The sequence below is a fragment of the Notothenia coriiceps genome, unplaced genomic scaffold, assembly GCF_000735185.1.
Source record: "Notothenia coriiceps isolate Sejong01 unplaced genomic scaffold, NC01 NC01_scaffold00009010, whole genome shotgun sequence".
Lineage (NCBI taxonomy): Eukaryota > Metazoa > Chordata > Actinopteri > Perciformes > Nototheniidae > Notothenia > Notothenia coriiceps.
This window is the reverse complement of record NW_011341711.1, coordinates 155,896-170,644: the sequence shown is the minus strand read 5'-3', so window position 1 is coordinate 170,644 and position 14,749 is coordinate 155,896. Positions and strand designations below refer to the sequence as shown.

The following is a 14,749-nucleotide window of genomic DNA, read 5'->3' as shown; positions in this document are numbered from 1 at the left end:
CCAAACCCTTCGTGCCATTTCGTCCGCGCGCATTTTTCAGGGCAGTCTCTATTGGGCTCAGGGCCATCTGTAAATTAGCTTAGATGGCCCACAGGGAAGATTTTTTTTTAAATATTTAAGTTACAGTAGATGCATCAATCTCGTGCATTTTGAGAGGGAAATAAAGAAACCATATTTGTTGTCATGCGTTAATCAGGGCCGGACTGGGACAATAAGTCAGGCCGGGAATTATACACCCAGCCAGGACACTACCTGTTTTTTGTGCCATTTTGCTGGATTTATTTGTCAATATTTACAGCGTTGCTGCCCATAGTGATAGCCCTCTAGTTTAAATCTACTACCCAAAAATAAACATATGGAGATGGGTTACTATTTAAAAAAAATTGCAAATCTATTTAGGAACCTGTCAATGTGAACATATTTTAAGTGGGGGTGGACCTCAAATCCTCCAGGGGGGTCCGGGGGCATGCTCCCCCGGTAAGATTTTTTTTAAATGTTGGACTTAAAGGTGGGGTAGGTAAGTTTCAGAAACCGGCTCGAGATACACTTTTTGTTATATTCCATGGAATACTCTTAACATCCCGATAGCAATGAATATCTTAAGTGCTTTGACAAAAAATCCATAAAAAAATGTCATCTGTGGAACCCGTAATACTGTAAAAACTACAACCGCGAAACGGCTTGGATTGCCGCCCTGTCTGTCAGCCTTCCATCTCGTGCACGCACAAATGTATCTCGTGCCCTCATTGGGCGTGCCGTCATTGGGCGTGCATTGCAGAAGTACTTCAATGACTCGCCAGCAACAGGCGGCCACTTTCACCATGGCAGAGTTAGGTTCAACATCGTCTACTGGTCGCAAAAGAAAAAATGTAACGGAGCAAATTAAGAACAAAAAGAAAGTGGAAACTAGGAGAAGTCAAACCAGAGTTGCTTTGGCTGTTTAGTATTGCTAACCTAGATGTGTTTAGCTTTGACAGATATGTAACGTTACTGCAGCCTGCTCTCGCGGAGGAGGTGCTCTGTAAGGAAGTCTGAAGGAAGGGGCGGATTCTTTTTGGCTGCGTACTTTCCAATTTTAGTGCACTCGAGCCGGTTTCTGAAACTTACCGACCCCACCTTTAAATGCATCAATCTGGTGCACTTTGAGGGGGAAATAAAGAGACTACACCCATATGAAACAGAACTGTATACATTTAAATAATCATAAAATCATAAGTACATGGCCATAACCAATAACATACCATATCCAATATGAAATTTTGTTCNCCCCCTGCTCCTCTTTGAGGCAGCAGCAAAGACTAGTTTTAGCTCTCAACAACTTTATCTTACCTTTTTTCACCTAGTTAACATTTTATTTGTATTATTCATGCATATTTTACTCATCACCACCCCCTCAAAAGGAAATATGTGTTTACATAAATGGTGACCGAACCGTTTGAGACCCACTGAGACAACTTAGACTAAGTTAACTATCTAAACACTCAGAGTCCTTTACCTCACTGTGTCTCTCAGTCTGACAGGAGAGCTCTCCTCCACCCTGGTTGTAGAAACAGCTTCTTATATCCGTTAGCGCAGCAGAAGCTAAAAACATTCCCCGCCGGTACCGGTGCACCCCCTCTCTCTATCTATCTATCTCTCTCTCTCTCTCACTTTGGCTGTGAGCTGCGGGCGCCTGATAAGCCGACATTCCCCACTTTCATCACTTACAGCGCCCATCGTACAGGGTAAATGGAAAATGTAACCGGGGTGAAAAGGGTGTTATCTTTACTTAATTATCAATGTTGTTACATCAAGGCTGAAAATTCATTTTTTTTTTATTTAATCTTGTGGAAGTGCAGCACCCTCAGCACCCCTACTTCCCACGGCCCTAGTAGCACCAGATGCTAACAACAATACACGTAACCGGTGCGCGCGCTTTCTCGCTTGCTCGCGCCACACATACACTGTAACTGCCTCTGTGTCAGTCAGCGCAGTATTTCTGAGTTATTTATTTTGGTAGGAACCAAAGTTCTCTAAGGCGGAACCAATTATATGATATGTATGAAAAGTGCCATGTCGGCAGGCCACATCATGTAAACAGCCAGTCACCTTGTGAGGCAGAGTCAGATAACCAAATTGCGCAGCGTTGCGTTTCCACAATACATACGTATAAGTACCAGCATTTGAGTACCGGCACCTTGCCGGTACTCAGCAAGAAGTGCCGGTACCACATGGGTAAAAATCAGAAGTGCCGGTACTGCGTACCGGTGAGTACCGGCCCAATTCAAGCACTGCGAGTGTTGAGAAGTGTAATGGACATAGGCAAGAAAGACTGCTTCCAATCATGATATATGTCTGAAACATTTAAATAAGTAAAGGATATTAGCATTTAAAATTGAATTATTGAATAAATACATGAGAAACAACATACAAGTATTTAAGGCTTTTTAAAAAAAAAAGTATAACACTGTTAGAATTACAAGCTTGGTGATTTACTAATTGATCAAATTGTCTTCTCAGAAAAACTATAATGTCAAGCTCAAAGGCTTTCAATAATGTAAATCAACAAAAAAGGTTTTTTGTGAATTTTCTTGTTTTCTGTCTTAATTTGTGATGTGTGTCATGTTTGAAAGCACTTTGAGCTGTGCCTGGTGTATGAAAAGTGCTTTACAAATACATATTTTTTATTATTAGCTTTAAAAAAAAAGTACATTTACAATCATGAGGCTGCATCAAACAAATTAAGGATAAGAACACAAATAACAATTAAATAATAATGACTGTTTTTGATGATTGGATAGGCGTTTTATTTTTGGAAATAACCAAATTAGTTTTTATTATAACGTACATTTTTGTTGTAATTTAGTTTCTTTAAAAAAACTTCGCCATTAATGCTAATGTCAGTATGCTACAGTGATTACATTGAACCATTTTAACATGTTGATATTTAATAAGGTGTTCACCATGTTCACATCTTAGTTTAGCATGTTAGCATGCTAAGATTGGCAATAAACACAAAGAACAGCAGAGGCTAATGGGATTGCATTAGTTCTGGAGGTATTTAGCCACAAAACACATTCAAATGTTGACCTTGCCCCTGCTGGACAACATGCTCCCCCAGGACACCATGTCTGCACTCAGCTCTTTCAGTGACAGGCTGCACTCGGGGTGTTACATGGAGAGATACCGCAGGTCCTTTCTCCTGCAGCAGTCAGAATCTACCACCACAGCTCCTGGTAGACCCCCCCCCACACACAACAACAACGACTATGACACCACAGCTGTGCAATAAAGCTTATCTGCAATATGTTCCTAGTTACATTTTTTATTATTACTGGCTGCCTTCTTAGTATGACAATTTGAATACTGTAACAAGAATCTGTCTGTAACTCTGTGCAATATATAATTTTACCTCTGAGCTTCTACCACGCTACTTCTACCGATTTAATACTTTGCAAATTGTAATAAGTTTTATTACAAATGTGTACTTTAAATGTTATGTGCATGCCCTTTATCTAAGAGTGTTTCATTCTTATGATGGTGCGAGATACAATTAATTACTGGATCACCAATGTCAATACAATTCATCCAGAGAGCAACATGAATGTCTGAACCACATTTCAACGTGATCAATCTAAAAGAGGAAACGTCAGGCAATCATCAAAGCCGGTAGGATTCAACCTCTGGGGGACAAGAATAGTTGTTCATATTTCATGGTGTTCCATCCATTGGTTGTTGACATTTTTCAAGTTGGACTAATATTGTAACCCAACCAAGATCACCTTCAATAAAACCAGAACTGAATGTTTGTGTTGTAATCAGATTAGTTTATTTTTGTATTTTAATTAAAAGCTTTATTGAATGTGTTGCCCTGACACAAATTCAGTATCATGGAGAGTAGTATTTCTATACAGTAGAGGAAATTATGTCACTGCTAAAGGTGATATCATGGTAAAAGCCCACTGTTACACATAGTTTAATTTGTCTTCACAATGAAGTTCATCCTGCTGATCTTGATCTCTGAGTGTTACAACACAGTATACATGACTAAACTTGTCTGAATCGTTATGAATATAATATAAATATTATAATACAACACGTCATTAAAACAAGACGGTTAAATGTTCTGTTTATTTTTTCGGCCCTTACAATATTGATAAATCTGTCTGAAACATTTAAGTAGGTACAGGTTATGTGCTGGCTGCTAAACTAGCATTTCAAATATAATGATTGTATAAATAAATGAGAAAAAAAATACAAGATTTCAAAATAGTTTTACATTTTGTAAGTTAGGTGATTTACAATACTAATTGATAAAATTGTCTTCTCTTCTAAAAAAAACTATTTTGTAAAGCTCAAAGGTTTTCGCCAGTGTAAATCATCAAATCCTATACACCAAAATGTAGAGTTAATAAGTCTTGATGAATTAACACTATTACGTCACAGAGGGAACTTTTGTTGAAGGTACTCAGTTAGGCCATCTCACTATCAGAAATGGGGTGCCCCAGGGTTCTATCCTTGGTCCACTGCTGTTTATAAACATAGTTCTTCCTAATATATACTTCAATCTCCATTATTTGACTTATGTGTTGACTTTGATGCGTTCTAATTATCACTGCGCTATCACTGACTGGTTTTAAATGCAGATAAGACCAAGTACACGGTTATCACAAGTCATGGCTCAAGGACACTCAAGGACAAAACCCCAATCATGCAGCTCACGGGGCAGGTCCAAAAGTCTTTACTAACAAAAACAATACGTGTACAGCAATCCAGGCAGGCAAACAAAGCAGTAGGTTAGGCTAAATTGAAATCTGGAAAATACAGGCAAAGGTCAAAACACAGGTTGAACTCTTTGAAACTCTTCCAATAGCTCACTATTATCCAATCCAATCCACATTTATTTCTATAGCACACAAAAAAACAAAGTTGACCAAAGTGCTAAACATCAATAAATATATTTTTAAAATATTAGTCAGCATGGGACAAAACATAATTAAGGAATTATTCAAATCAGATGCAATGCGACAAACTACACATCATGATTTAATTTAACTGACAAATATAGTTCAAAATGCAAAACATGAATTATTCTAGGAAAGTGGGGCAAGGCAAGTGGCCAAAAAACAACAGCATTAAGACACAAATAAAAAAAACTCATGCGGGTCATCTTCAGCTGATAATAATTGTGGACTGCAGCAGGAACCAGAGGAGCTTTTCGTTTAATATTAACTTTGCCAAATGTGGCTTTGAGAGCAGCTGTGACCTCTAGGGAATGTAAACATGATCGTCATCATCAGTTTAACCCTTCTCATCCTCATATTAAAAAGTCTTAAAGCCTCACATAACATGAGCCAAATGATCTTCCAGAAGGTCATGCTGGTGGCATTTGGCTCTTCACTGATGGATTTTATGTCTAAAGGGCAGTGGAAAAAACTAAACAAAGAAGGGCAGTAGCATGTAGAGATTCTTCTACCATGTAGGGCAGCCGTTATGGCACTGCACTGTGTTACTTCGACTGGGAGGGCAACCTTGTAGATGATCCATTCAAAAGCCTTAATAAGGCCGTTGAACAGCATGCAGAGTAAAACGCTGCAGATAATGTTAAATTGAGAGAAAAAGCTATATAAAAGCCCATCAAGCTAGCTAGACACACAGACATAATAATTGATAAAATGTACAAGTTGAAATGGACGCTGAATTAACTTGGGTACCCTGGTTCTTTGTGTTATCTGGCTTACCTGACCCTAACAAACGTGATCTCACTAAGTGGTCCTACGACGCTGGTTATCAACTCAACCCAGAGTTTCCCAGTCCGGCTACATGTGCGTTCACATGAAAGTGGCGAAGCTAGCAACATACAGTATGACCAATCCGAAACATGGACAAGTGTACCGACTGACTGCCATCTAAGAGACACGACTGGCTCTGACTTAAATTACATTTAAGTGTTTAGTCAACTTAACATGTTGTTTAGATCCATTTTTTGTGGAATAGAATATAAGACATTTTTCATACCCAAAAATAAATATAGATTATTTTTTTGTAAAGCTTTCTTATAGCAAATAATGTAATAGTTACATTGTTCTGTAGATAGAAAGTGATATTCTTTTAATTCACATATTCACACAGCAGGATTCTTTCCCCTCTAAACTTTTTGGAAGAAGATTCTGGTCTGGTCCAAACTAAGGTTTGATCAAACGACCAATCTTTACGATGACAGAAGAACAAACTGTTTTGTTAGCTTTGGTGGAGAAAAAATGCAGCTCAGTTCCTCCTCTGTCGGGCGGAAATCATCCATCATGTTGTGTTTGGTACAAAAACCTGCAGACTCTGAGGTTAGGACATCAGATTATTTAACAGATGAACTGAGTCCAGCTGGCTGTAGTCTGACCCAAACTTCACGTTCCCATTTCTGTTCTTTACACAAAAGACTGAATTTGTTTAGGTCAGGAACAATAGTCTTCATTAATGCTTACACAGAATCATCTAATGTGTTTTCTTAAACGGGCCATATTACAATATTTTTAAGAGTGAAGGGGATAGTAAAAATCATGCATTCCAAAACCATAATAAAAACATTAGTCAGGATTTATACATATATCTGTTATTTCCAGATTCATTTCAAATGATATCATGTGATCCACCTTTGCTCCAAAAAACCCACATTACTACAGCGTCTGTGTTTAAAATAGCTCATCAGAATGTCTCGAGATAACAGTCATTATTTAACATTGTGGTGGAGGAGGAGGAAGGGAGAGAGAAACTCAGAGCGTCACAGTGTAATGCTGCAGTGTTTCCTCCCATGCTGCTGCTCATGTTATCCACAAACCCTTTATGATTCATTGAGACAACCAGAGGCGGAGCGGAGGAGGACTGGAGGTCAGAGGGAGCTTTATCGGGACACATTCCAGCTGGCTCACTCATTCATTCAGTCTGCACAATCATGAGTGGAGTATACACTTGTGTAATGTAGAGAGTGTATAGACAAAGTTGTATCCGTCTGAAAGTTTGTTATGAACAATATAAAGGAATTGTTCACCCAAAATAAAACAAATAAATGAATTGTAAATAGCGCTCACCACCCTGCGCCTTATAATGTCTCGGAAAAGTTCCCAATCCTTCTATCGATTTGTGGGCTCATGGACAACGAAACAAAACTATACTTTTGCCATACTATTTCTAAACAAAGCTTCTCTACATGAGGAAAAGTGTGATTTGTGAGTGTTTTTACAGATTTCATTTTTTTTTTTTTGCATTTTAAGAGATGACTTGGTAACATGGCAAAAATTCGAAAATGAACACTTAAAAACATTAAATAACTAACAATCCACACATTATTAAGGAGAAGAAAAAGAGAAAAAAAGGATTTGAGGATTTTCATTACCTTTTTGATGGTTGAACTCTCTCTAACTCTGTTTGCACTGATAGTCTTTCATTTTTTAGCTGTTGTGCTCTACTAAACGGCATTCCATTCTACTCTGGCCAACACGGGCAAATGCGTTACAACAGCCCAAAACATTGTTTATGTTCAGGGATTATAAAGTTGGCCAACTGTCACTCTCGCAGAGTTAGCCGGTTTCATAGTTTTTTTTAAATTTGCATTTTAAGAGATGACTTGGTAACATGGCATAAATAAGAAAATGAACACTTAAAAACATTAAATAACTAACAATCCACACATTATTAAGGCGAAGAAAAAGAGAAAAAAAGGATTTGAGGATTTTCATTACCTTTTTGATGGTTGAACTCTCTCTAACTCTGTTTGCACTGATAGTCTTTCATTTTTTAGCTGTTGTGCTCTACTAAACGGCATTCCATTCTACTCTGGCCAACACGGGCAAATGCGTTACAACAGCCCAAAACATTGTTTATGTTCAGGGATTATAAAGTTGGCCAACTGTCACTCTCGCAGAGTTAGCCGGTTTCATAGTTGGATAGGTTTGATCAGTTTATTTGAATTGACTAGGTTAGCTATATACAGCAGATCTGCAATAATATTTGAAGAAATCATGCGATCACATTGTAAAAATAAGCCATAAAACATACATTTCAGGTACGTTTCCAGTGACAGTTGGTCAACTTTAGAGTCCCTGAATTTGCACCTGTCGGCCACCGTAGCTTTGCTCTTCAAGACGCCATTCCATATATGTTATGTAAAGCGTCTTTGAGCATTAGGAAAAGCGCTATATAAATCCCATGTATTATTATTATTATTATTATTATTATATAAAACGCAATTCCAAGACCATAGAGAGCTTGGTTCAAATATATATTGCTTTTAGGTGAAGTATTCCTTTAGCAAATGACTAGAACACAATGACATTCTGGGACCCTGAAGCCATGGAAATACGCTATATCAAAATACATTGTTGGTGTTTTGACATATTACGTCTTGAAATTATATTTTTGGAAGATATAGAAGCTGAGTTGGATATCTTCCTGCTCCAGGGATTCTGTTCTGACCCTGACCTTTCACCTCAGGTTTCATCAGGAGAGGCAGTGCATTATTATCACTAGTCTGAATGAACCACACAATGAGAGGTATTTTATAACTGTTAATGGAAACCTAGAATCTACTCAGACCGGTTCTCTGAACGGACTGAGGAGCTGTGTCTCAGCTTGAGTTCTTTTCTCTCTTGGTTTCACATTTCTAACATTTAATTGCCGTTTAAAATATTGATCTGATGCCAAAAATCCAGTTCTACCACACTGCAAGACTTTGTTGTTAATCAACTTGTACTGCATGACCTGACTCATTTTAATGGCAAATTAATTTAGATAAATGAACATGTAAACAGGCTTAACCTGCCCAAACAACAAGTCCTCAAACTCATACGACCAAATATGCCGATTGTTCTGGCCCAATTATTACGACCAAATATGTCGTTTGTTCAAGCGCTTAATACGTCCTATAATTACGTTTTAAAGTTTTCACCCTCTAGTGCTCCCGTTGAATGCAAACGTTACAGATGGTCGTTTNGGGGCATGCTCCCCCGGTAAGATTTTTTTTTAAATGTTGGACTTAAATGCATCAATCTGGTGCATTTTGAGGGGGAAATAAAGAGACTACACCCATATGAAACAAAAATGTATACATTTAAATAATCATAAAATCATAAGTACATGGCCATAACCAATAACATACCATATCCAATATGAAAAAACATTGAAACTTGTTTATTTATTTGTTTTTGGTTCATTTATAGTTGTGAGTGTGTCTGGGCTCCTGAATCAGCCTCTCCTGTCTCCCTCCTCTCCCCCCTGCTCCTCTTTGAGGCAACAGCAAAGACTAGTTTTAGCTCTCAACAAGTTTATCTTACCTTTTTTCACCTAGTTAACATTTTATTTGTATTATTCATGCATATTTTACTCATCACTACCCCCTCAAATGGAAATATGTGTTTACATAAATGGTGACCGAACCGTTTGAGACCCACTGAGATAACTTAAACTAAGTTAACTATCTAAACACTCAGAGAGTAATTTACCTCACCAGAGCTGTAGTTATCAGCCCCTCAGTCTGACAGCATAGGACTCTCCCTCCACCTTGTTGTTGAAACAGCTCCTTATATCCGTTAGCCTAGCTAGCTAGCACCAGATGCTAACAACAATACACGTAACCGGTGCGCGCGCTTTCTCGCTCGCTCGCGCCACACATACACCAACACACACCCTCCCGAGCTTGAATGACACACAGAGACCAATCGAGGGCATTAGTATGATCTGTATGAAAGTGGCAATGTCGGCAGGCCACGTCATGTAGACAGCCAGTCACCCTCTGTGAGGCAGAGTCAGACCCACATTTGCGCTGCGTTGCGTTCACAATATATACGTATAAAAAAATCCTCAGGCCAGCAGGCCACTTAACAGGCCAGGCCATTGGGAAACCTCCCGGTCCCCCCGATGGCCAGTCCGGGCCGTCATGAAGTGCCGGTACCACATGGGTAAAAATCAGAAGTGCCAGTACTGTGTACCGGTGAGTACCGGCCCAATTCAAGCACTGATCTTACTGTTTTACTTTGAGTTAGGCAGTATAGCCGTCACCATCTTACAAACGGAGGCTCATTATTCATGTTATTTCCTCAGTGAGCTGCCCAGCCTGACGGTGTCCGTGTGGTCGGAGCTGCCCACCGGAGCGGGCCTGGGGTCCAGTGCTGCCTACTCTGTGTGTTTGGCTTCAGCTCTGCTCTGTGCAAGTGGAGCCATCCCTGCTCCCCTCAAAGAGTCGGATCAAAGTGCAAGGTAACAACGCTATATTAAAGGAATGTCTCTATGATAAGCTGTGTATGCAGTTTTTGTAGGCACATTTTTTTAGGCCTGATGAATAGGATCTAACAACCTAAGTAATGTGGTTTGAAGCTTACAGAGAATGAAAGACCTTGAATGACAACGTTATATTTCTTTAAAAGCTAAACTACTTCATGGTTTGGAGTAAACACAACAGCATGAATGCCTGTTTAGTGTATTGCAATCCCAAAAAGTGTCACCATTAGTAACTTGAATTACGTTTTTAGGACCTGGTTTCTTTTTCTCAGAGCTGCCCGCATGAAAGCCCTTTTAACTAAGATCTGTATGAACTGTTAAAACAAATGAGAGATATAGTATGTCAACTTTACTCCGATTGTGTCTCCATTGTTGTTGTTTTTAGTTTTTGTATTGTATTATGTTGTAAGGTGTTAATACCATTTAGTACCGACTAAAAATATAACATTTTAAATAGATTAATCACAAACAGCATCTGTTTAACTCATCCATTACACATCCATACCTAGAGTATTTACCCGTGTATGGCTCTGAGATAAAGAGGTAGTTAAAGATTTGGTCTTTAAGAGTCTGTTAGTATGCAAAGCTTTTTCTTTTAATTTACAACTAATTACAGGTGGTGTCAGGAGGACCTGGAGCAGATCAACAGCTGGGCTTTCCAGGGGGAGATGATCATCCATGGTAATCCTTCAGGAGTAGACAACGCTGTAGGAACCTGGGGTGAGGCATTCAATTATCTGGCATAGTACATATGGTGCTATACTTCCCTTTGTCTTTAATGGAACCACCACTGGTTATTATCATTTGATGATTATCTTTTTAATGAATTTGATTTCCCTGAATGTAGGTGGCATGCTGAGATTCTTGGCCGGGAAGATAATACCACTGAGCAGGTAATGGCACTGATTAACACTTTTTAATTTGATTTCATTTAAAAAAGAGAGTACACAGTGAGTTAATAACAAGCATAGTGTGAAAACACAAATATTGTCCGGGTAGAATTAGTTCACCAGAATAATACGTGTGTTTGACCTTTCTTATCTGTCTGCTTTACTTCCAGGGTGCCGTTGTTAAGAATCCTGCTCACTAACACCAAAGTACCACGTAGCACCAAGGTACTTGTTGCCGGGGTGAAGGACAAGATTAACAAGGTACTAAATGGTTTCTTCCTCCCCCGCGTGTTACTTGCCGACACTGTAATTAATATAATAGGCGGTGCTTTTGCATAGCAGATACTCCGGAGCCTGGCGTTGAGTGCCTTCATAAAATATTGAAATTAAACTCTTAGCCAGCGCCCCTGTGTGCTGTTGCCTTGGTGACACCAGCATATCTGCCTCCGACATAGATCGGCCTGGTTGGTCTTGTGGCAGTGTTGTGATCATGCCGGAGAAAAACCACAATCAACACTGCCATTTCACATTCTTTTGTTTAGAACCAACTAGAATCATGTGAACAAAGACACTTGTGATGTTGATCTGCTGTATTTCTGTTTTCCTCCTCCTAGTTTCCCTCCATCATGACCCCGGTGCTTGACTCAGTTGATGCCATTTCCTGCACTTGTGAGAAAGTCCTCTCAGAGATGACCTGCGAGCCCATCACTGGAGAGCACTATAATATTCTAGAGGTAAAAAAATATGAATACATTGTGGAAAGCATCTTGCATCATAAACAAGTCATTCAGACCTAACATAGGATTTAAAAATGGAGCAAATAGAATATCATGTTCTGTTTTTGAATGGTAATCATCCTAATCCAGAGAGCCTCTGCTGACAGCAACAGGTTTTAACAACAGCTGTGTCCTATCATCTATAGGAGCTCATTGACATTAACCAGCACCATCTGAATGTGATGGGCGTGGGACACCCCTCCCTGGACACACTGTGCCAGGTCACATTGACCAAAGGGCTCCACAGCAAGCTCACCGGCGCGGGGGGAGGGGGCTGCGGCATCACCCTTCTGAGACCAGGTACTGTACACATACCGCTTCACTGTGTATGTCACAACTGTGTGCACTTTAAGAGATCGCAAAGATTAGAAAAACTTGATCAAAATGCAGTCCAATCACTAAAGAAGTTATATAAACAAACACATTTTTGGGTCTTCTAAAGCAGAAAAAGGTCATTTAAAAGATGTTATACATTTTTTAAAAGAAGTGGAGAAAGGTCTCAGTTACTCTTACACTGACTGACATAACTTACTCAGTTTAAAGTGGACCTATCATGCTATATTTGAAAAGTATATTGTAGGGCCATACCTATATAAAACATGTCTGTGAAGTTTTTTTTTCAAAATACCAAACAGTTCACCCATTGTAGCCATGCCTCTTATTGCTCAAACCCCTTTTTTGCAGCCCTGTTAGAGAAATGCAGATTTTGGGTGCTTAGCTTGAAAGAAATAAACAAGAGGAGGCGGAGCTAATGCCTGATCAGAATTCTACCGGAGATAAAGTTAAATTCGGTTGTGATAAAACGCCATCCTGTTTAAACCACGTCAAGGATTATTTCTGAAATAGTATGGAGCTCAAATGCTTTTTCTCTTGTGGGTTTATCACAAGGTGAGTTCACCTATTTTCTACATCCTAGATTTAATTTGTCCTTTAACTAAATGAATCTAATAAAGGTAGTTTGATAAGCCAGACTGTCGGACTGCTGATGACGACAAATATTCCTTGAACGCTGCCTCATTCCTCCTCTCTGAAACAACAAACTGGGTGGAAGGAAATGAGAAGGCTTCATTTGAGGCTTCTTTGTTCTGTGGGACCTTCTGTGGGACCTTCTGTGGAATAAGCTATAAGGACACTTTGTATCATCCTCTCTTTGACAAAACAAACAGAACCTGTGAGTTCAGTCTTTGTTTATGCCTGCAGCCTGTAGCAGAATAAATGTTCCAACTCCTCTAAATAGTTTTCCAAATGCTCATTATTTGTTTTCTTAGCAATCAGTGTGAATTGCAGCTATTTTCAAATAGATTGCCTGGTTTCTGTCTTCTCTAATGTTCTCTGAGAGTGTTTATATTAAAGCTTTCAGGAAACGGGCACTAAGTCAAGTCATTTTATCATCATGTTTTAGCTGCTCCTGCATCTAAGGCTCTAAGTTAAGCCCGTGGTTAGCATAAGTATTACCGTGAAGTACACTTTGGACCATTTCCATCCAACACTCATCAGGAGAGTGCTTATTATCCTTCATCCTTGAGATCCTTGACTTTAGCTTTCAGTGGCAAAGACTTTGCACGTGTGTCCCTGAAAGCACCACTGTATCCATTTTATTCATGTACATTGAAACAACAACACATCTATCTCTAGCTTGTAAACCCTTTTTATTTTAATGTTTTCACCATAGCCCATACTTTTCTGACTTTATTATGACTTGTTTGTTTTGTAGAGACGGACTCCTCTGTTGTCCAGACTACAGTGCAGGACTTGAAAGACTGCGGCTTTGACTGCTGGGAGACGAGTATTGGCGGGCCGGGGGTCCAGCAGCACTCTCCGCTCTCTGTTAAGGAGGAAGTTCGGGAGATTTTAAACCGTTACTGAGACGGGGGCTTAAAAAGAGGACAGTTTGTCTTTTACGGTGTTTACCTAAAGAACTGAGGTATGCTCAACTCATGAACTGAGCCCAATGGACCAAGGAACATTTCACACTGAAGGAGACGGAAAGGGCGTCCTACATTTTCTTGTTGGAAGACTAACTGTTTTGAAACTAACAGCAAAAGCTGCTGTGTCTCTAACGAATTACTGATATTAATTTTAAACTGTGGGAAAATGACTAAATGGTACAATGTATTGAGCGCTTTGTCCACAAGATGGCATCGGAGTTGCACCGATGCTTTTTCTATGCAACCGGAGTTATGGTAAGGGCATCTGATACGTTGATTAATGTCTAAGTGAAGCGCTGGCAGGATTCATTTATATTTTAATCAAAATGTTCAACAAAGTACGACCAACATACCTTAATGGATAAGATGATTGTCATTAATTGCTCGATGTTTGCATTGTACCATGCACTGTTGTTGGATAACAGCTGGAAGGAAAGTAGTCACTTTACAGAAATGATGATGAAGTTTGATAAATAGATTTTTGATTATTCAACAAAACTCAATGATTATTATTCAGGTTTTTAAGAGGTTTCTCAACAGGCTTTGATATTTCTCTGGATTATAAACAATGATGGTGAGACCAGGAAATACTCACATCCTAACTATACTCTAAGGCAGGGGTGTCAAACTCAAGGCCCGGGGGCCAAATGCAGCCCGGGACTTCATTTTATGTGGCCCCACAAGAGCTTGCAAAGAATATAATATGTTACATGGTGATTTACAGAAGCACGTTGCCCATACATGGAGCGCAATGCATCAACAATTTGACTTTTTTCTCAGAATTGACTTTTTTTTCAAAATGTCACTTTTTTTTTCAAATTGTCACCTTTTTTATTTTGCTTTTCTTTTTAAATCATTTTGTGACATTCTCACTGAAGAGACTTGCAATTATTTGCCCCAGACTTCTGCT

At 39.2% G+C, this 14,749-nt stretch overlaps 1 protein-coding gene across 1 annotated transcript in view; it reads left to right on the top strand.

The window, feature by feature from the left end:
* Nucleotides 1–14,525, top strand: part of mvk (mevalonate kinase) — a 17,193-nt gene extending 2,668 nt beyond the window's left edge. The window contains exons 4-10 of the mRNA XM_010770652.1: nucleotides 10,069–10,224; nucleotides 10,862–10,965; nucleotides 11,093–11,138; nucleotides 11,306–11,396; nucleotides 11,750–11,869; nucleotides 12,058–12,211; nucleotides 13,626–14,525. Of these exons, the coding sequence (XP_010768954.1) occupies nucleotides 10,069–10,224; nucleotides 10,862–10,965; nucleotides 11,093–11,138; nucleotides 11,306–11,396; nucleotides 11,750–11,869; nucleotides 12,058–12,211; nucleotides 13,626–13,777 (823 nt within the window). The 3' untranslated portion in view covers nucleotides 13,778–14,525. The remainder of the gene's footprint in view (nucleotides 1–10,068; nucleotides 10,225–10,861; nucleotides 10,966–11,092; nucleotides 11,139–11,305; nucleotides 11,397–11,749; nucleotides 11,870–12,057; nucleotides 12,212–13,625) is intronic.
* The last annotated feature ends 224 nt before the right edge of the window (nucleotides 14,526–14,749 follow it).